We start from the raw sequence: 22,374 nt of genomic DNA on the forward strand, positions 1-22,374 counted from the left end.
AGAACCTCTAGCTAGGCTGATTTCAGGTCTTCCACTGCCCAAAGCCAGTACACAGAGACTGTGAGAGGTGGTTGTTTTTTCAAACGCCCAAATCCCAACAAAAAAACTTACTAGGCATACAAAGAAACAGAGAAGCATGACCCAATCAAGGGACCAAAATAAAACTCCAAATACTGACTCTAAAGAACACAGATCTATATGCTCCCTGACCAGTAATTAAAAATAATTGCAAAGATGCTCAATGAGCTAAACAAGAACACAGATAGACAACTAAATAAAGTGGGAAAAATTATGCATGAACAAAATGAGACTATCAACAAAGAGATAGAAACTATAAAAAAGAACCTAACAAATTCTGGAGCTGAAAAATACAATTGAACAGAAAAATTTGTTAAAGGAGTTCAACAGCAGATTTGAGCAGAGAGAGGAAAGGACCAGCAAATTTGAATGTAGATCATTTGAAATCTTCAAGTTAGAGGATTAAAATAAACAAATACAGTGAAGAGAGCCTAGGGACCTATGAGACATGCCAAGTAGATCAATATAAGCATAATGGGAATCCCAGAAAGAGAAGAGGGAACAAAGGGGCATAGAGCTTTATGTGAAGAAGTAATGGCTGAAAGCTTCCCAAATATGAGGAACGAAATGTACATACAAATAAAAAAATTTAAAGAACTCCAACTGGGACAAATCCACAGAAAACCACACTGACATACATTATAATCAAACTGTCTAAAGTCAAAGATAGAGTATCTTCAAAGTGGCAAGAGAAAAGCAATTGTGACATACAAAGGAGCTTCCGTAACAATATCTGCAGATTTCTTAGCAGAAACTTTGCAGGCCAGAAGGGAGTGGGATGATATATTTGAAGTGCTGAAAGAAACTGCCAACCAAGGACACCATGTGTGGTAAAACTGTCCTTCAAAAATAAAGGAGAAATTAAGATTCCCAGATAAATAAAAACTGAGGGACTTTATTACCACTTGACAAGCTCTACAAAAAATGCTAAATTCTCTAATTTTCCTTGTGCTGTTGATTTCTGGTTACATTCCATTGTGATCAGAAAAGATACTTTATAGTATGATTTCAATCTTCTTGAATTTGTTAAGATTTGTTCTGTATGTTCTCTCTCCTGGAGAGTTCCACATGCACTTGAGAAGAACATATATTCTGCCATTGTTGGGTGGAATGTTCTTGTATGTCTGTTGGTCTATAGTGTTGTTCCAATTCTATTTCCTTATTGCTCTTCTGTCTAGTAGTTTTATCCATTATTGAAAGTGGGGCACTTAAGTCTCCTACTGTTATCATGTTGCTAATTATGTCTCCCTTCAGCTCTTTCAAAGTTGACTTCATATATTTAGAACTCTGAGGTTTGGTGTGTACATATTTATAACTGTTGTATCTCCTTGGTGAATTGTTCCTTTAACATTATATAATGTCCCTCTTTGTCTCTCGTAACAGTTTTGTTTTGAGTCTATTCATCTGATAATAGTATAGCTACTCCTCCTCTCTTGTGGTTACCATTTGCATGGGGTACCTTTTTCCATCTTTTTACTTTCAGCCTATATGTGTCCTTATATCTAAAATGAGTCTCTTATAGACCACATACAGTTAGATCCTGTTTTTAATCCATTTAGCCAAGAATGGGGAGTTTAATTCATTTACACTTAATTACTGATAGGGAAGGACTTACTTTTGTCATTTTCATTGTTTTCTGTATGTCTTGTAGCTTTTTTGTCCCTTCTTTCCTTTCTTCCTGTCTTCCTTTATGTTTTGCTTATTTTTATTATAGTGATGTGCTTTGATATTCTTTTGTGTGTTCTTATAGATTTTTTCTTGGTGGATACTATTGGAATTACATAAAACATCTTAAAGTCATAGCATCCTATTTTGAACTGATAACAACTTCACTTCAATTGCATAAAAAACTCTACTTTTTTACCCCATCCCCAAATATCACAAATTACATCTTTATATGTTTTTATACCCATTAACACAGATTTATAGTTAAAAAATGTTTTTGTCATTTAAATTCTATGTACCAAAATTACTACAGTACAGGTTACTATATTTGTTAATATTTACCCTTACCAGATAACCATATATTTTCATATGGCTTTGTGTTGCTATCATTCTTCAATGTTTTATTTTAACATTTTTTCTTTTTCTTTCTTTTTTTGAGATGGAGTTTCACTCTTTTTGCCCAGGCTGGAGTGCAATGGCATGATCTCAGCTCACTGTAACCTCCACCTCCCGGGCTAAAGTGATTCTCCTGCCTCAGCCTCCTGAGTCGCTAGGATTACAGGTGTGTGCCACCACACCCGGCTAATTTTGTGTTTTTAGTAGAGATGAGGTTTCACCATGTTGGCCAGGCTGGTCTTCAACTCCTGACCTTGTGATCTGCCCACCTCGGCCTCCCAAAGTATTGGGATTTACAGGCATGAGCCACCGCACCAGCCCCATCCTTTTATTTCAACTTGAAAAGAACTAAACCCAAAACCAGCATAAAAATGGCAATAATAAAAATCAGAGCAGAGATAAGCAAATACAACCAACAAAACTAAGAGTTGGTTCTTTGAAAAGATCAACCAAACTGACAAATCCTTAGCTAGATTAAGAAAAAAAGAGAACATTCAATAAATACAATCAGAAATGAAAGAGGGAACATTACTACCAATACGACAGAGATAAAAAGGATTATAAGAGAATATTATGAAGAATTTTATGCCTACAAATTTAATAACCTAGAAGAAATGGATCAATTTCTAGAGGAAACACACAACCTACCAAGGTTGAATCATGAAGAAATGGAAAGTCTGATCAGACCAATAATGAGATTGAATCAGTAATCAAAAACCTCCCAACACAGAAAAGCCCAGGACCAGATGGCTTCATCGGAGAATGCTACCAAACATTTAAAGAAGAATTATCGCCAATCCTCCTGAAACTCTTCCAAAAAAATGAAGAGGAGGGAACATTTCCAAGCTCATTCCATGAGGCCAGCTTTACCCTGATTCCAAAGCCAGACAAAGACACCACAAAAAAAGAAAACTTCAGACCATTATCTCTGATGAATATTGATGCAAAAATCCTCAACAAAATACTAGCAAATCAAATTCAGCATATGAAAAGGATTATAAGCCACGACCAAGTGGGATTTGTTCCTGGAATGGAAGGTTTGTTCAGCATACAATTAATGGGGAGCTGGGCGCAGTGGCTTATGCCTGTAATCCCATCACTTTGGGAGGCCAAGGAAAGAGGACTGCTTGAGGCCAGGGGTTCAAGACCAGGCTGGGAAACGTAGTGAGACCCCATTTCTATAAACATTTTTTAAAAAATCAATCAATATAATAAATCACATTAACAGAATGAAGGGGGGGCAAACCACATGATCATGTCACTAGAAAAAGCATTTGACAAACTTAACACCCTTTCATGATAAAAACACCCAACAAAATTAGGAATAAAATGACATTGATTCAACATAAGACCATTTATGAAAAGCCCACAGCTAACATCACACTCAATGATGAAAGACTGAAAGCAAGGCTTTTCCTCTAAGACCAGGAACAAGGCAAGGATGCCCACTCCTGCCCATTTCTATTCAACATAGTACTGTAAGTCCTAGCCAGAGCAATTAGGTACAAAAAAGAAATAAAAGGCATTCGAATTGGAAAGAAAGACATAAAATGATCTCTATTCACAGATGACATGATTTTATATGTAGAAAGACTTAAAGATTCTACAAAAAAGGTTAGAATAAATTCAGCAAAATTGCGGGATACAAAAATCAATCAACATGCAAAAATCATTTACATTTCTATACACAACAATGAACAATCTGAAAAGGAAGAAAACACTGCCACTTACAATAGCATCAAAAAGTATAGAATACTTAAGAATAAACCTAACCAAGGAGTTAAAGAAAGACTTGTACACTGAAAACCACAAAAGGTTACTAAAAGAAATTTAAAGGCACAAATAAATGGAAAGACATCCTGTGTTCATGGATTGGAATATTTAATATTGTGAAGACGTTTATACTGCCAAAAGTGAGCTACAGATTCAATACAAGCTCTATCAAAATCACAGTGGGCATTGTTTGCAGAAATAGAAAAATTCATATGGAATCTCAAGGGATCTTGAATAGCCAAAACGATTTCAAAAAATAAGGAAGTTGAAGGGCTCAGACTTCCGGCTTTCAAAATATATTCCAAAGCTACATAACCAAAACAGTGTAGTACTGGCATAAAAAAGATAAATAGACCAATGAAATAGAATAGACAGCCCAGAAATAAATCCTGCGTATAGTCTCCAATGATTTTTGATAAGGTGCTGAGACTACTAGATGAGGAAAGAGCAGTCTATTCAGCAGATGGTGCTGGGGAAACTGGACACACACGTAGAAGAATGAAGTTGAACCATTATTTTACACCATATACAAAAATTAACTCAAAATAGGTTAAGGACCTAAACAGACCTAAAACTATCAAACTCCTAAGGGAAAACACAGGGGGAAAAGCTTTATGATACTGGACATGGCAAAGACTTCTTGGTTTCACCATGATACCAAAAGCATAGGCAACAAAAGCAAAATTAGACCAGTGGGAGTACATCGAACTTAAAAACTTTTGTGCATCAAAGGATATAATCAACAGAGTGAAAGGTCAACCCATGGGATGGGAGAAATATCCACCAATTATTTATTTGATAAGGGGTTTGCTATGGTTTCAAATTCCCCTCAAAACTCATGTTGAAATTTAACTGCCACTGTAACAGTGTTGAAAGATAGGACTTTTAGCAGGTGATGAGTGCCTTCATGAATGGATTAATGCAGTTATCACAGAGTGAATTAGTGGGTTGAGGGTGAGTTTGGACCTATTTCTTCTCTCTGTCTCTTGCACTTGCTTCTGCCTCAGGCCTTCCACCATAGGATAACCCTTGCCAGATGCTGACACCACACTCTTGGACTTCCCAGAACTGTGAGCCAAATAAACTTTTGTTCCTTATAAATTATCCGGTCTTTAGTATTCTGTTACAGTAGCACCAACTGGACTAATACATAGTCAATGATCAAGAATATATAAAGGACTCCTACAACTCCTATAACGAAAGAATCAAATATCTCAATTAGAGAATGAACAAAGGATTTGAACAGACATTTCTCTAAAGATGATATACAAATGGCCAATAAATATATAAAAAGATGCTCAATATCACCAATCACTAATCATCAGAGAAATACAAATCAAGACCACAGTGAGCTGTCACCTCGTACCTATTAAGATAGCTGTTATCGAAATAACAGAAAATAACATGTGTTGGAGAGAATGTGGAGAAACTGAAACCCCTGTGCACCGCTGGTGGAGTTGGAAAATGGAGCAACTGCTATGGGAAAAAGTAAGAAGGCTCCCCCAAAAATTAAGAGTAGAACTACCATATGACCCAGCAATCTCACTTCTTGGCACATATCCACAAAAATTGAAAAGAGGGTCTTGAAGAGCTATTTGAAAACCCATGTTCATAGCAGCATTATTCACAATAGCCAAGAAGCAGAAGAGCTCAAAATGTCCATCACCAGATGAACAGATAAACAAAATGTGGCATATACATACACTGGAATGTTATTTGGCCATAAAAAGGAAGGAAAGCCTGTTACATGCTATAACGTGAACCTTGAGGACACTATGCGAAGTAAAATAAGCCAGTCACAAAAGAATAATAGTATATGATTCTACCTATATGAGGCATCTAGAGTAGTCAAATTCATAGGAAGAAGTGGTGATTACCAGAGGCTGACGGGAGAGGGAAAAGAGAGTTTCAGATTTACAAGATGAAAACGTTCTGGAGATCTGTTTCACAGCAATGTGAATATACTTAAGACTACTGAAAAGTACACTTAAAAATGATTAAGACAGTAATTTTTTTTTTTTTCTTCTGAGATGGAGTCTTGTTCTGTCACCCAGGCTGACGTGCAGTGGTGCACTCGGCTCCCTGCAACCTCCGCCTCCTGGGTTCAAGCAGTTCTCATGCCTCAGCCTCCCGAGTAGCTGGGATTACAGGTATCCACCCCCACACCTGGCTAATTTTTGTATTTTTAGTAGAGATGAGGTTTCACCATGTTGGCCAGGCTGATCTCAAACTCCTGATTCAAGTGATCCACCTTGCCTCGGCCTCCCAAAGTGCTGGGATTACAGGCGTGAGACACCATGCCCAGCCAAGACAGTAAATTTTATGTTATGGTTGTTTAACCACAACTTTTAAAGAAGTTTTCTGAAAAAAAGGACACAAGGAAGGGATGCCCTCTCTCTCAATTTGTAACTTTTTTGTGGGAATGCACATTTGAAATCACTATAGCCATCCTATTATAACCAACGGAACGTGAGACATGCTGAGGAACGTAAAGCAGAAAAACGTCCTGGGTCTTTGGGCCCATGATTCAACTGACCTTGGAGCCGTGTGCCTTAGGACTTCTTGTTATGTGACACGACATCCTTTTCTTATTGGTTATACCACTTGTATTTTCTGTTGCTTGAGACTAAAAGCATCTAACAGATGCATTACTACTGCCTCAAAATAAAGTGGGTGCTTGAAGAAGCTCCATTAGAATGTAACTTTCAGAGGGTGGGCATTTTTGTCAGCTTTGTTCACTGCTGAGTTCCTGGCACACAGAATAGTGCCTGGCACATAGTGAGTGCTCAATAAATGTTTGGTAAATGAACAAAAAGAAAGTTTAGGATCTCTGTTCTCCTACATCTTCTACTTCTTATTCAGTCCCTTCAGGGCTCTGTCACCTACACAGGGAGGCATTCTCTGAAACCCCCAAATCCTTGTCCCCCTAAAACCCTCATCAGGACCTTCAGTTTCATGTTATCATTGGATACTACATTCTTCCACTGTAGCATTTCTTTGTTTTTTTCTTTTCTTTTTTTGAAATGGAGTCTCGCTCTGTCGCCCAGGCTGGAGTGCAGTGGCGTGATCTCGGCTCACTGCAACCCCCACCTCCCAGGTTCAAGAGATTCCCCTGCCTCAGCTTCCCAAGTAGCTGGGACTTCAGGCGTGTGCCACCACGCCCAGCTAATTTTTGTATTTTTAGTAGAGACAGGGTTTCACTATATGTTGGACAGGCTGGTCTCAAACTCCTGGCCTCAAGTGATCCACCCGCTTCAGCCTCCCAAAGTGCTGGGATTACAGGCATGAGTCACCACGCCCAGCCTCACTGTAGCATTTCTTATAGCTGCACTTAATTACTTATTGGTGTAATTACTCACTATTTGTTTAATGAGTGTCTCTCCCATTGGACTGCTCCATCAAAGCAGGAACCAATGGGTGAAAAAATGGTATGTGGGGAAGAAAAAAAAAAGCAGGAACCAAGTCCTGCTCATGGTTGTAGCCTCAACTTCCAGCAGTGATTAGCACAGTGTAGGCACCTAAAAATTTTTTTTCTAAGATATTCAAACTCTATCTTGGCTCTACATGAAAACATAAAATCCCAAGTTGTAAATTAGTCTTTCTGACTAATTCAGAATTTTATTAAGTTGTACCTAGGTTGAAGAATCAAGGAAGGTGGCTGGGCGCAGTGGTTCACGCCTGTAATCCCAGTACATTGGGAGGCCAAGGCAGGTGGATCACCTGAGGTCAGGAGTTCGAGGCCAGCCCGGGCAACATGGTGAAACCCTGTCTCTATTAAAAATACAAAAATTAGCCAGGTGTGGTGGCAGGTGCCTGTAATCCCAGCTGCTCGGGAGGTTGAGGCAGGAGAATTGCTTGAACCCGGGAGACGGGAGGTTGCAGTGAGCCGAGATCGTGCCATTGTACTCCAGCCTGGGTGACAAGAGTGAAACTCCGTCTCAAAAAAAAAAAAAAAAAACAAAGGAATCCAGAAAGGTATTATTTACTAAGTTCCCAGGAACTTGTATGAGAAATGTCTTTTTCAAATTAAACTGTGGCATTTGGGGGATTTCAAAAGCCCAAGTAGAATAAATAATTCATAATAGAAAGGACAGAGTCTCTTATGAAATCCAAGAATAGATTTGTAATGTTCTTCTTTTGAGGACCATTTACATCTTCTTGGTTTTGGAACACTCATGTTTGACATTATTTGATTCATCCCTCACTACTTCTCTATAAAACTGCCACTGCTACCCACAAACAGATTTTGCCAAACTGAAAATCTCCTTTTTCTTCTTTTAGGGATAGGATCGTGCTCTGTCACCCAAGCTGGAGTGTGGTGATGCAATCATAGCTCATTGCTCAAATTCTTGGGCTCAAGCAAGTCCGCCTCAGCATCCTGAGTAGCTGAGACTACAGGTATACGCCACCATGCCTAACTAATTTTTTAAATTTTTTGTAGAGATGGAGGTCTCACTATGTTGCCCAGCCTGGTCTCAAACTCCTAGCCTCCAGCCATCTTCCTGCCTTGGCCTCCCAAAGCACTGAGATTATAGGTATGAGCCACTGCACCCAGCATGAAAGTCTATTTTTATGGTATTATCTATTTCATCACCACTCATTCATTTATAATACAAAGTCAATTTGTTTGGTAAGAACTGTATTTGCCATTCAAACTGGGACAACCCTCATTACACTGTGGAATCCTATAATTACTTCATAAAATAAGGGGAAAGGGCTGGACACGGTGGCTCATGCCTGTAATCCCAGCACTTTGGGAGGACGAGGCAGGCAGATCATTTGAGGTCAGGAGTTCAAGACCAGCCTGGCCAACATGGTGAAACCTTGTCTCTACTAAAAATACAAAAATTAGCTGGGCATGGTGGCGCATGCCTGTAATCCCAGCTACTTGGGAGGCCGAGGCAGGAGAATCACTTGAACCCAGGAGGTGGAGGTTGCAGTGAGACGAGGTTGAGCTACTGCATTCCAGCCTGGGGCGACAGAGTGAGACTCTGTCTCAAAAAAAAAAAAAAAAAAAAAAAAAAACGGAAGAAGTGGGAGGAAGGACAGATAGAAGAAAAAAGTGGAAGAAGAATAAAGCAGCCATGTTTCTACTACTTAAGGAAATGTAATCCAATGTTAAGAGTGTAAACAGTTTAGAAGCATGGTGGGAGAAACCTTTTCCAGGACAATAAATGATAGCTTTGGTGACAATATGCATTCTACACTTGCACTGTCCAATACGATGGGCATTAGCTATACACATGGCTACTGAACTCTGAGTGAGTAAAAATAAAACACTCAGTTCCTCCACTGTACTAGTCACATTTCAAATACTCAATAGCAACATGTGGCTAGTGGCTGACCTATTGAACAGTGCAGATATAGAACTTTTCTATCATTGCAGAAAGTTCTATTGGACAGCATGAGTCTACATGTTCCTCCCAGTAATTACTATCAATGGGTGATAGAAGCATTAAAATCACCAAGAGAGACACGCAAGTGGAGAGACAGCCATACTGTAAATGCAAAAGATCTACTTCCCACTGTATTCTACTTGGGAACAAATTTCTTAAACATAATCCCTCCCTGCCTCCGTTACTGAGTAACAGTTTTGGAGTTTTTAGAAAAAACCTCTTCGGTTAAATGAGGGAGAATCTACTCTTTTTCTCTGTTGAGTGCTCTGGGCATTGCATGCAAACTTACAGTTTGGTCTCATCTGCCTCTTTCTGCATTATTTCAAGAATCATACGGCATGCTTCAGAAGTCCCCTCTGGAGTGGCGTGGATAGTGACAGGCTTCTCTGCAGCTCCGGAGTTCTCTTTTCTATGGATGTCTACCCTTTAGGAAAAGAATCAGGAGCCATGATTACAAGGTCATCTGGATAGGACCCTAGTCCCAAGAAAGCGTCACACCAACCAATGTACAGCAAGGACACAGACAGACAAGGAGGCGTCATCAGCACGTTTGCAATCAGTGCCATTCTCCAAGAAGGAGGCAAGCAGTGCAGGGGGTCTTGTGCCAAATTTTAATTATTTGCAGCTTCACTTAGAAGGGAACGGTTCTTACAGGAGTGCTGTAGGACAAAGGCACTAAGCCAACTCGGTAATGAAGCCAGTTTGGTAAATGAAGTATTTTGTGTAGTCTTTCAAATGACTGCAGAAGTGAAGAGTAAAGTGAGAAGGATAATACTGCACATTGGCACAGTGCCGGTCTCTGAACTGATTGCAGCTTTTAAAAGCCATATGTTAATCCAAATCCAAACACCAAATTCACGCAAGCTTTATATATTTGAGTGTGGATAGAAAACAGAGGCATGCCCTCTCTCTGCCTCTCTAAGTTTTTGGTTTCCTTTCCATTGGCAGCCTGCCATTAAGACTAATGGCTCAAAAGCTTGATGACTTTATCAGACTTCTTTGGGTAGTTGTGGTCCTACCTGTTTTTGTTAACTTTCAAAATTACATAACTGATTATATCCTTTTTACTCTGGCTGTTAGAAAGCTTAGAGCCAAGTCTTTGGTTGACTTCTAAAAAATGGGCACACACTTTGAGAGCTAACCCCACTTCTATTTAAACTTGTTACATTTTTTTTTCAAGCCACCTTACACAATTTTTGGAACAAAAAGACATACATAAAAGTCACTTTCACAGTGAACTTGAAGGAAAAGCCAGGGCTGATTTTAAAATAAAAGGAATACCAAACAGTAACTTCCCTCTCTATTTCCTCACTTCTAAGATGTGGCACTCCAGACTCATCCATATCTGTGTCTATTATTTGGGGATAAATAAGACGTTCTGAAGAAAATAGCATTTCTCTTTCAGGTTACAAGACACTTACTGAATGACCTGAATAAACTGTACTAGCCCATGTAAATAATTACTATGTGTCAGTAATTGGGTGCTTTGCAATTTAAGTACTTTCATATTAATTATTTCACTCAATCTCCCTGATTGTGCTAATTGTCATAATAATCCTTGCAAAACAGACAGGAACCCTCTATTTATTTACTTATTTATTTATTTAGAGATGGAAAGTGATTCTCCTGCCTCAGCCTCCCGAGTAGCTGGGATTACAGGCGTGAGCCACCACACCTGGCTGATTTTTGTATTTTTAGTAGAGATGGGGTTTCACCATGTTAGCCAGGCTGGTCTCAAACTCCTGACCTCAGATGATCCCCCTGCCTCAGCCTCCCAAAGTGCTGGGATTCAGGGATGAGCCTCTGTAATACAGAGGGTGCCCGGCCAGAACCCTCTGTTTATAGAAGAGGCAATTGATGCTCAGTGAGGTTAACATCTTTTCCAAGATCATAAAACCATTTAAAGTGCTACAACTTGAACAGGAGTCTTTGTTTTCAAGTCCTGAGCTTGCTTTATTACATCATGCTACAGTCTTAGGAAGATATAAAAATCAACAATTCCGTAAGACATTTTATTCACTCCAACTCTTACAACCAGTTTAGTCTCCTTGAACAGGGAGGAAACTAAACAGAAGGCCAGTGTGCTTTATTTCTTGCTTGACGTGGCAGTGACTCACCCACTTCTTTGTGAGACTACCTATGTGGTCACAAAGAATGGCCACCCCCGGGGCTCTGACTCAGGGGAAGAGGAAGAGCTAGGATGAGTGGGTTCTAGGATCCCACAGAGCCCCACACCTCTGTTTTTGTAGAAATCAATGCATCCATAAGCATTAGTTCGCTTACGGGAGCAGTCCTGGCTGTGAGGTTATCAGTACCCTCTTTATGAACTTTTAGCCTCTCAGCATGAAAGCTTATCACAGCCCCCAGCTTGATGTTAGTCTGTTAGTAGTCCTGTTGAAAGAAGCCACTGTTTCTTACAGCACAGCCCCCCACTGCTGATATAAGCAATTGTGACCTAAGAGTGGCTGAGACCCACCAGCACGCAGGGGACCCCTCAGAAGGAAGCAAAGGAAGCCCCAGAGGCACGTACCGGGACTGGGTCTGCTTAGTGATGTTCTTTATGGTCAAGCCCTCCTTTCCGATGATGGCACCAACAAACTGGGTGGGGACCAGGATCCGCAGCGGGAAATCAATCTGTCTGGCCTGAGAAGTGCCCCCAGGGGCGTGGCCTTGTTCCCGGGAAGAGTGGTCCCCACGCTGGGCTCGCTGAGGGGGCGAAGGGGAGCTCACCTCTTCATCCGGGATGTAGGAAATCTTGAAAGAGTAGTTCTCAAACTGATGCCCGCTTAGCTTCTCCATGGCTCTGAAAGGCAGCAGCATAGGGGAGCTTCGTCAGAAACCAACATTAAGAAAGACCCTCCCACAAGACTGGTTCATTCACTCCCATTTAATAGGCGCCTATATGGTGCCATGCCAGGCACTGAACATACAGTGGTGAGCAAGACAGACACCATCTCTGCTCCCTCAGGGCTTGCGGTTAACAGTTAAACAAGTAATCACAACGGATCAGCCTGGTCAGGCTTCATATCCAACATTACAGCCTGGTTTCTCCACCACTCAAGGCCATTTCCCCCTTATCAAAAACTCTTATAAATATCAGTATAAAATTATGACTAAAAAAAATTATGACTCTTTTTTTCTCATTTTAATCATCATACATATTATTGAAAATTCAGAAATATGTAAGTGCAAATAAAATCCTAATCCACTATCTTTACTGTCTTTCTTAAATATAAACATATTATTGCTTATAAAAATGGGTTAATATTGCACATACTATTTTCTAACCTTTAAAAAATAGTTAATATTCTAAACATTTTTCAATGTCACTAAGTACCTTTCAGTATAATTTACACGACTCAACTGCAGTATCAGTATAATTTTTAATGACTGTTTAACATTCTATTGATTTACCATAGTTTTTGCAACTGATCCTTTATAGTTAGATATCTGTTGTGTCCAACCTTTTACAGTTACACACAGTGTCACCATCGGCATCTTTGCAACTACAACTTTGCACACAGGACAAATTCCTAGTAGAATTGTTAACTATTGCCCAGTGGGCCCCTGGAATGGTTTCAACATTTATGATCCCCTAGCAGTTTAGGAGAGAGCATTTTGTGTCCTTGAATCTTCAAATGCACAGAATGCTGTTATTTAAAGATATTTATCAATTTGATAGGGGATAAATGATATACCACTATTATATTCTTAAAATGACACATGAAATACAATATCCTTTTCACATATTTTTAGTAGTATTAACCCAATTTTACTAGGTTAATGTTTACGACTTGTAAATTTATTACGAAGCAGCCTTTTGAATTTAATAAAAGCAACAGAGTAATATCATGTACGGAGGTCCACCCAAGCAGCAGCTAGATAAGGGCTGTGGAGTTGAGTTGTTGGTGTATCTCCACTTACAAATGTGTACAAGGTAAAGTTAACACTAAATGAACTATTACCTTTTTCTTTTTCTTTTTTTTTCAAGACAGAGTTATGCCCTTATTGACCAGGCTGGAGTGCAATGGCACGATCTCGGCTCACTGCAACCTCCGCCTCCCAAGTTCAAGTGATTCTCTTGCCTCAGCCTCCCGAGTAGCTGAGATTACAGGCATGCGCCACCATGCCCAGCTAATTTTGTATTTTTCGTAGAGATGGGGTTTCTCCATGTTGGTCAGGCTGGTCTCGAACTCTCAGCCTCAGGTGATCTGCCCACCTCGGCCTCCCAAAGGGCTGGGATTACAGGCATGAGCCACCACGCCTGCCCTGAACTATTACTTTTTTCAATGCAAAATTAACATTTTGAAAACTAGCAGTATGAAAATGGGTTAAATATCTTTGTATGTTGAAAAAGAACACTATAATCCTGGGATGTATAGCCAAGGTTATGCCACATCCAAGCAAGACCAAATGTGACCATAATTCTAGTTATAATGACCTGACAGGCACTTTAAGGACCTCCTACAAAAAAGGAACTTGTTTTTGTTGTTCTTTTAGAGATGGGGGTCTCATTATATTTTGCCCAGGCTGGTCTCAAACTCCTGGTTTCAAGTAATCCTCACCCTCCCAAGTAGCTGGGATTATAAGCATGTGCCACCACATCTGGCTGCTGTTGTTGCTGTTTTGAGAGGCAGGGTCTTGCTCTGTTGCCCAGGCTGGATGGTAGTGGTGAAATCACAGCTTACTGCAGCCTTACTGTCCTGGGCTCAAGTGGTCCTCCTGCCTCAGCCTCCCAAGTAGCTGGAACTATAGGTGCAAGCCACCATTCCCAGCTAATTTTTAAATTGTTTTTTGTAGAGACCGGGTTTCCCTATGTTGTCCAGGTTGGTCTCAAACTCTTGGGCTCAAGCAATCCTCCGGCCTTGCCCAAAATGCTGGGATTAGAGGCATGAGCCACCATGCCTGGCCTCATTGCTTTTTAAGAAACTTGATCTTATGTCCATTAATAGCTAAGCTCAAAATTAACCATCCCTGAAGTAATGAATGGGCACTGGAAAGAGGATGGGGATTGGCGAAAAGAACCCAAACCAGGTGCTATTGATTAACCACTCTCAGACAATTCTCTCGGCTGCTACTGTCACTGAGGTGGATTCCCTCTTAATGTTACACACACAAAATTGATGTTTTGGTATAGCTTGTGCTGCTTCCTCGTGGTGCATGGAGGAAGCTCTAGGTAAAAGTGGTCCCAAGTGTTTGGCAAAGCAGAGTCTAGAGGACACAGTGTCACAGATATGGTGCCCTCTATTCCTGATCATGTCAAGACACAGCTCCCATCTTGGTTTTGATGCCGAGGCTCAACATTTTTCAAGTCTCTACACAATCCACAAATATCCCGGTGTGAATGTCCTGGAGCTCCACTGACATGTCAAAGATGACAGGAACACCCTGGAGCTCTACCAATATGTCAAAGGTGGCTCAGATGCCGTGGAGCTCCATGGATATGTCAAAGGTGGCACATATCCAGCTCACAGACCTGCATCTTTTTAGAAAACATTTAAAAACACAGAACTCAATGGAATTCAAAGATAAAAACAAATAAATTTAAACAGAAATAAGCCCAAGTCTGCTTACATTTTTGCTTCTTCTCTTGTTGCATATGTGACGTTGACAACGGCGGTTTCTGTGTCTGTGTTGACTAGGGAAAAAGCAAAAACTACACTGTCATAGGAAAAAGTGCTGTCACCCTCTGGCTTAATGTAAACAGACAAACTTTAGAGGAAAATGCATAAAACCCTCATCACACTGGCTCCACAGTTATCTGCATCTCTACGTTTATTCATCTGAGTTCACAGTAATTTGCAATCAATTGTATATAACACATTTGTAATCAATCGTATGAACAACTCAGAACTGTATTTTCCACATATTTTATAAACACTTTTATGTGAGTATTTTGTATCAGTACATTTTCTTTGTATTTTTCATTTTTAATGTCTATATAAAATTGCAGTGAGTCAAATGTACCAGGACTTGCCTAACCATTCCCCAGTTGTTGGCAAGTAGGCTGTTCCCACTATTTGCTATTCTAAATAGTGTTGCTAAAAATCACCTTTGTTGCAAACATCACTGGATTGTGTGTTCTTCTGAATTACTTCTTCAGGCTAAAATCACAGAAGAAAAGTAATGCAGTAAAAGAACGTGATGCTTTTTAATGCATATTTTCAGACTGGTCTCCTAGAAGTTTGTATCAATTTATTGCATCACTATCAAGGTATGAGTTTTAATTATAATTTGCATTAATTCTTAAATAATTGGATATACATATAAAACAATAAGAAAATGTTTTAATTTAAATTATTCATTCATTGACAAGGTTGAACCATCACTATTTTTGTTTCCTTTTGACTGAACTCTTTGTGTGAGTTAAATCTAATAAATAAAACTGACAATTCTAATTTACTTGGCTAAAAGAGAAAGTATAAACTCTGATTGGCTAATAAGGGATTACTCTTGTGAGTTGTCTTATCTTAGATCAAAATTTCTTGCCTCTTCTTCTATAGTTAGAAATTAAAAATAAATTCAAATGCCAGAGAAAACTTTCTCAATCCAAGCCAGTAAATGTAAACACCAAAAATATATGTTTTCCAAAACAAACAAAGGTGACTAGATCAATTCTTCCCTTTAAAACATTTAAGCTGTTGGGAGTTTGGAGTTAACAACATTAAGTTAAAGACAATTCAAGAAAATTATGATAAAGCTGCTGTCCGAAATAAAAATAAAACTCTATAATGTACGATTCTTTACCCTGGACCCATGCTTGAGCTTCAAGAATTCTATAAACTCCTCCAAAATTATTCAAATTTGTGGAAATGTGAATTTTTCAGGTTATTTTATAAGATTTGCAAAGGGATCTGAGACCCCAAAAAGCTTAAGGACTACTGTTAAAAATACTGTTTGTTAAATAACTTTAAAGCAGCTGCAGCCTTTATGGGTTGCAGGGAGTTGTATGTAATGCTCAGAAAGAGCTGCCACTGAGAACTACATGTAATAAACCCGAGCCCAGCTCTGGCCTTGGCCTCGAGTGTTCATAGCACACTTTAATTCACACTTAACCCAGAGAAGTCCTCACAGTGCAAAACAGGGAGGTGTAGCCCATAACTGTCCTCTCTCAGTGCTGACACAGAGAATGCTACAAAGGTTTCATATTTGCTGCTTTCTAGTGCTACAGATGAGGCTGTTGACTCCCAGAAAGCGCTGGGTTTGAACCTCCTGAATAAAGCTATCCATTAGGATTCTCAGATTCAGTGCTCACTTCTTAGTCATATTCTCCGTTCTTCAAAGATGTTAGTCTTCAGGAAATCAGGCAGTTCTTTGATTCTGTGATGAGCTAAGCTCCATTCAAATAATTTATTTCACTGGACATAAAAGTTCTATAAAGTTGCCTAAAACTCTACTGAAAATATTTTCCCACTGAATCAGGAATCACTCACGTAACAGGACAAAACAATAGCCCAACAGTTCTATCCTGTCATTGTTAGGCAGCTGGAAACTGGGGGGTCTCCAGGGCACAGCTGCCCTAGGACCTGTAAACTGCCCCAGGGACCTGGAATATATTTTTCTTGCGTAGCATTGTCCTCAGTTAATAATATAATCTTAACTAGTAACTTTTACAGGTTCATGTCTGCAAGGCCATCTTGCCTACAATACCCAATCATTAGAATGTCTTCTTTTCTGCCAGGCACGGTGACTCACAGCTGTGATCCCAGCACTCTGGGAGGCCAAGGTGGGTGGATCATTTGAGGCCAGGAGTTTGATGCCAGCCTGGCCAACATGGTGAAACTCCGTCTCTACCAAAACTACAAAAATTAGCCAGGCATGGTGGCGCTCACCTATAATCTGAGCTACGAGGGAGGCTGAGGCACAAGAATTGCTTGAACCCGGGAGGCGGAGGTTGCAGGGAGTAGAGATCGTGCTCCTGCACTCCAGCCTGGGTGACAGAGCGAGACTCCGCCTCAAAAAAAAAAAAGGGAGTCTTCTTTCCATGTCGAAGGAAATAAGAACTAAGAAATAGAATTCTTATAAATCATGTCTTCTTTCTGAGCTCTTTCCCCTCACCTTTGGGCATGGGCATGCAGCAGCATAAACTGAATAATATCTGAATAATTACTGCTTTTAAACTATTAATTAAACTAGCAGAATAGATCGTATACAAGAAAATGGGTTATTTGCAATTTTTCCTAAGTGAACTTGAACAATCCCTTCAGCTTATGTTATGACTCTGCTGTCTACAAATGCCTTATACAAGTTCTCTTCGGGTACCACAACTATCCAGTGATAGAGGAAGGGTAGAAATTTCTCTCTCAATTTTACACTTGTGCATACTGAGTCAGGGAGGTTATGTGACTTTTTCAAGGGTTCGCAGTCAGTAAGTGACTGAATTTACATTCTGTTTTCTAGGTCAAGGCAAAAATAATCTTTATCACGTATTATCGCCTGTCACATCCGGAGTTTGGAATCTACTTTTCTGGGACTCTTGAAGAGCTACATAAGATATCAGCTTTAGGTACCACTGTTTTCCTTTTAAAAATCATAGTATTTCATGCTTTAGAAGATAAAAAAGAGGTTGGCAGGAAGAAAAGTATCTTCTGGGCATTTGCAGCACTGCTCCTGAGACAGGTGTTCTCAAACCTGAGTGTTCACAAAAATCACTTCAGGGTTTTTGTTTGTTTGTTTGTTTTGAGACAAAGTCTCACTCTGTCACCCAGGCTGGAGTGCAGTGGTGTAATCTCGGTTCACTGCAACTTCCACCTCCTGGGCTCAAGCGATTCTCGTGCCTCAGCCTTCCAAGTAGCTGGGATCACAGGCATGCGTCACCATACCTGGCTAATTTTGTATTTTTAGTAGACGGGGTTTTGCCATGTTGGCCAGGCTGGTCTTGACCTCCTGGCCTCATGTGATCTGCCCGCCTGGGCGTCCCAAAGTGCTGGGATTACAGGTATGAGCCACCACGCCCGGCCTCGGGTGCTTTTTTAAATATAGATTCACGAGCTCTTCCCTGCAAGACTCTTACTCAGTAGGTCTACAGTAAGCCCTAGGAGTCCGCATTTCACAAGCACTTCAAGGGATTATTGGTATAGGAGTCCTATTCGTTGGGTAACACTCAGTCCAAGACATTAGGGATCTGTTTTTCTTATCCAGGAAAAGGAAAGTAGCAACCGTGTAAATCCAATTACTCCTAAGTGAATTAAGCTTACCCTAGCCTGACAGCGTTTGTCAGTGCTTGAGCACACTGCACAGTGTATGAGAAACAACTTGTAAATAATATTCCTTGAAAAGGCAAACTACATAGACATAGATAGAAAGAGACAAGATATCTCTCACATCTATGTAAGATACATCTTACATAGATGTAAATATATATCCTCTAGGAAGCTTATTTCAAAGAAATATGAACTTACTATTTCTCCCTGGAGTTGACCTAACCTATAAGAAATAACAGATAATATCTCTCTCCAAAACCCAAAAAGCTAACTTCCTCACTTATTACCTTGTTCCACATTCTCCACTGTCCCATATTGAGCCAAAAGTCCATCCAACACCTAAAAGAGAAAGCTTCCATGTCAGAATGGGAAGGCAAGATCATACGTACAAAAAATACTACAGTGATATCCCCAGGCAAATGAATTAAAGAAAAAAAAAAAGATGGTTATAGGAATAATCTAATTAAATTGACATCTCAGGTCTTCCATAAAAACAGTTAGAACTGAACAAATATATGGGACCTACATTCGCTTATTGGCTCCCAAATAATCTGTTCACTAAGGTTACACAGCAGAATTTCAGAGTCTTAGTAACTGTTAACAATCACATTCATCATGATGGTTGGAACACACTACTCTTACAATGAGAAGCAGAATAAAGTACAAGACGCACTCCAATTTCTTGAAATATTTAACGATTCTTTTACAAGGATCTCTTCATTTTACAAGGTAATAGGATGTGTATGTTTGAAATGTTCCATAATAATCAGGTGTTTTGTTTTGTTTTGTTTTGAGATGGAGTCTCCCTCTGTCACCCACGCCGGAGTGCAGTGGCACCATCTCGGCTCACAGCAACCTCCACCTCCTGGGTTCCAGTGCAGCTACTCTCCTGCCTCAGCCTCCGGAGTAGCTGGGACTACAGGTGCCTGTCACCATGCCTGGCTAATTTTTGTATTTTTAGTAGAGACGTGGTTTCACCATGTTGGTCATGCTGGTCTCAAACTCCTGACCTCAAGTGATCCTCCTACCTTGGCTGCCCAAAGTGCTGGGATTTACAGGCGTGAGCCACCACGCCCAGGCAATAATCTTTTTTGTTTTTTTAAAGTAATAAAAGCATTAGATAAAACATTGTTTCCTTTAGGGCACTGTGTTTTCTTTGGGTGGGGAATAAAATATGAGGCAGTTTGTTTTTAAATCACAATAAGGCCACTCCTCATATTCTTACTTTATTTTAAGGTAGAAATCTTATAAGCTTTACAACTCTGAAAACATACCTTAACTGTTACAGCAACTAATTCAAAACAAACAAAAAATTCTGCTAAAACCAACAAAGACCTTTCTACTTTTGTTGCCTTTTCATTCACTTTTTTTTTTTCAAATTATAATCTGGAAAGATAAAAATCTTTTTAAAAATCATGAGATACAAGGCAGGTGGATTGCTTGAGCCTAAGAGTTCAAGGCCAGCCTGGACAACATAGCAAAACCTCATCGCTACAAAAAATACAAAAATTAGCCCGGCATGGTGGCATGCATCCATAGTCCCAGCTACTCAGGAGGCTGGGGTGGGAAGATGGGGTAGGAAGATCCCTGGACCCAGCTGCAGTGAGCCATGACTGGGCCACTGCACTCCAGCCTGGGTGAAAAAGTGAGACACTGTCTCAAACAAACAAACCAACAAACCACGAGATACAAATCACAACCAGGTATATATTTTGTTTCTTGGCTTATTTGCTGGTGCTTGGTAGCATGGTACTTGAAAAGACAGAACATGAGGGATCACAGTATACATTCTATGAAAGAAACAAATACGACCCCAAACTCTTTACAGATCACATGCATTCGGGTACTGTAAAGAAAGAGGCAGGACTCAGAAGCTTTGTGGGAAACACTGAGGCCCTCTAATTCCTAAATGTAAAATGGAACTAAAGAAGGGAGAAATGTCTCAACAACCCATTAAAAATTGACACTGGCTTACCTCCCACTGCAGGTGAGGAGGGATGTTTCGAATCTGAATTTTCCTGCTCCTGTAAAGATAAAACCACAGACTATAACACTTTCTCCAGGACACAAACTACAGCAAATAATAAAAATCGGCTTAAACCCATCATTTGAATTTGTTTTCTCACTGTGTTCACCATGGCATCAACAAAAAATTCCTACTGTGAATCATGAGCGTAGTTTTTTTTGTTGTTTTTTTTTTTCGAGACAGTCTCGCTCTGTCGCCAAGGCTGGAGTACAGGTGGTGCGGTCTCGGCTCACTGCAACCTCTGCCTCCCGGGTTCAAGCGATTCTCCTGCCTCAGCCTCCCAAATAGCTGGGATTACAGGTGCCCACCACCACACCTAATTTTTGTGGGGTTTTTTTTGTTTTTTTAAGACGGGGTCTCACTCTGTCATCCAGGCTGGAGTGCAGTGGTGTGACCTCGGCACACTGCAACCTCTGCCTCCCAGGCTCAAGTGATTCTCCTGTCTCAGCCTCCCAAGTAGCTGGGATTACAGGCATATGCCACCACGCTTGGCTAACTTTTGCATTTTTAGTAGAGACGGGGTTTCAACATGTTGGCCAGGCTGGTCTCGAACTCCTGACCTCAAGTGATCCACCTGCCTCGGCCTCCCAAGTGCTGGGATTATAGGCGTGAGCCACCGCACCGGCCTCATGAGCATATTTTAAGGTTTTCAATTACTTTGGAAAAAACAAACAAACAAAAAAAACCAAGAAACCCAAGAAATCCCAACAACCTAAAAATAATAATAATAATAATAATAATTTAAATACAGACTCATCTTTTCAATTTCCTACCATAGTAGTTAGAATTTCAGTCATCATACAGTTTCTATTTATAGAATTATCCCCTTCTTCCTCAAAATATATTGGCCTGCAACTGACCCTACCCCAAAATGTACCTAGGCTCAGACAGGACAGGTGAGGTCATATAGTAGGCTTTAACAAGATCATGATTTAGTTGCCCCCTTATCTAACAATGCAAAATGTCATTTAAAAATATTTTTATTTCTGAATAGGTACTACAGTCCTAATTCAAAAGTTAAAACACTATAAAAAGTTATACTGTGAAAAGTCTCACCACCCCCTTCTTTCACCAGAAATACTTTTTACATGTTATTTGCGTATCCTTCAGATTCTTTATGCAAATAATAGCAAATGTGAATATATATTCATATTTTCACCCTTTTCTTATAGAAATATCTGCATATTCTACACATTCTCTGCATCTTGCTTTTTTCACCTAACAGTCCTATTCTTGAGATCTTTCTCAAGGTAGAGGTAGAGAGCTTCCTCATTCTATTTCATAACTACATAGGTATCCTGAAGTATATTTAATCCATCCCCTACTTATGGATACTTGGGCCTTTTCATTCAGAGGCTTTCCCCAAGACATCCTGCTGTCTGAAAGTTTGAATGACTTAGATTGTTTCTTGTTTTTACTTAAGCATTAAAATAAGACAGAAAAAAGAACAGTATAAGTTATGTAATTTTTTTTTTTATCTTTGAGAACATGCTGGATCCTGGAAATAAAGCATTTAAATGTTAAAGAGGTTGTTTTAATAGAAGAGCTTGACACTGAAATCCTATAAATACTCATTTTGGGGGGTTGCCAGAAAAGAGATGTGGTGTACCACCTTGTGGGGTCAGAGGTACTAAAACAGTGGCTATACACAGTCACATGTTTCTCCAGGGCTTTAATCTGGGCAACAGCCCCAGAGAGAAATGTTACAATTCAAGCAGAAAGAGAAAAGGAGAGACACACACAGAGAGGTACAGAGATGGAAGAAATAAATGGGGAAATAATGAATTAAATGAGGGGCTCTAGTTTTCTCAGCTCCTTTTTATGAAACGTCATGGAG

At 39.9% G+C, this 22,374-nt stretch overlaps 1 protein-coding gene across 4 annotated transcripts in view; it reads right to left on the reverse strand.

Moving 5' to 3' along the window:
- IGF2BP2 (insulin like growth factor 2 mRNA binding protein 2) overlaps window positions 1-22,374 on the reverse strand; it is a 183,952-nt gene that overhangs the window by 34,202 nt on the left and 127,376 nt on the right. For all 4 annotated transcript variants that reach the window (XR_004032360.1, XR_004032359.1, XM_030822945.1 and 1 more), the window contains exons 3-7: window positions 20,487-20,535; window positions 18,799-18,850; window positions 14,883-14,946; window positions 11,839-12,111; window positions 9,598-9,732 (exon numbers count right to left, since the gene is read on the reverse strand). Coding sequence is in view for 2 of the 4 variants with exons in the window: in XM_030822945.1 (XP_030678805.1) it covers window positions 9,598-9,732; window positions 11,839-12,111; window positions 14,883-14,946; window positions 18,799-18,850; window positions 20,487-20,535 (573 nt within the window). In the remaining 2 variants the exon portion in view is untranslated. The remainder of the gene's footprint in view (window positions 1-9,597; window positions 9,733-11,838; window positions 12,112-14,882; window positions 14,947-18,798; window positions 18,851-20,486; window positions 20,536-22,374) is intronic.

The sequence above is a fragment of the Nomascus leucogenys genome, chromosome 11, assembly GCF_006542625.1.
Source record: "Nomascus leucogenys isolate Asia chromosome 11, Asia_NLE_v1, whole genome shotgun sequence".
Classification (NCBI taxonomy): Eukaryota; Metazoa; Chordata; class Mammalia; order Primates; family Hylobatidae; genus Nomascus; species Nomascus leucogenys.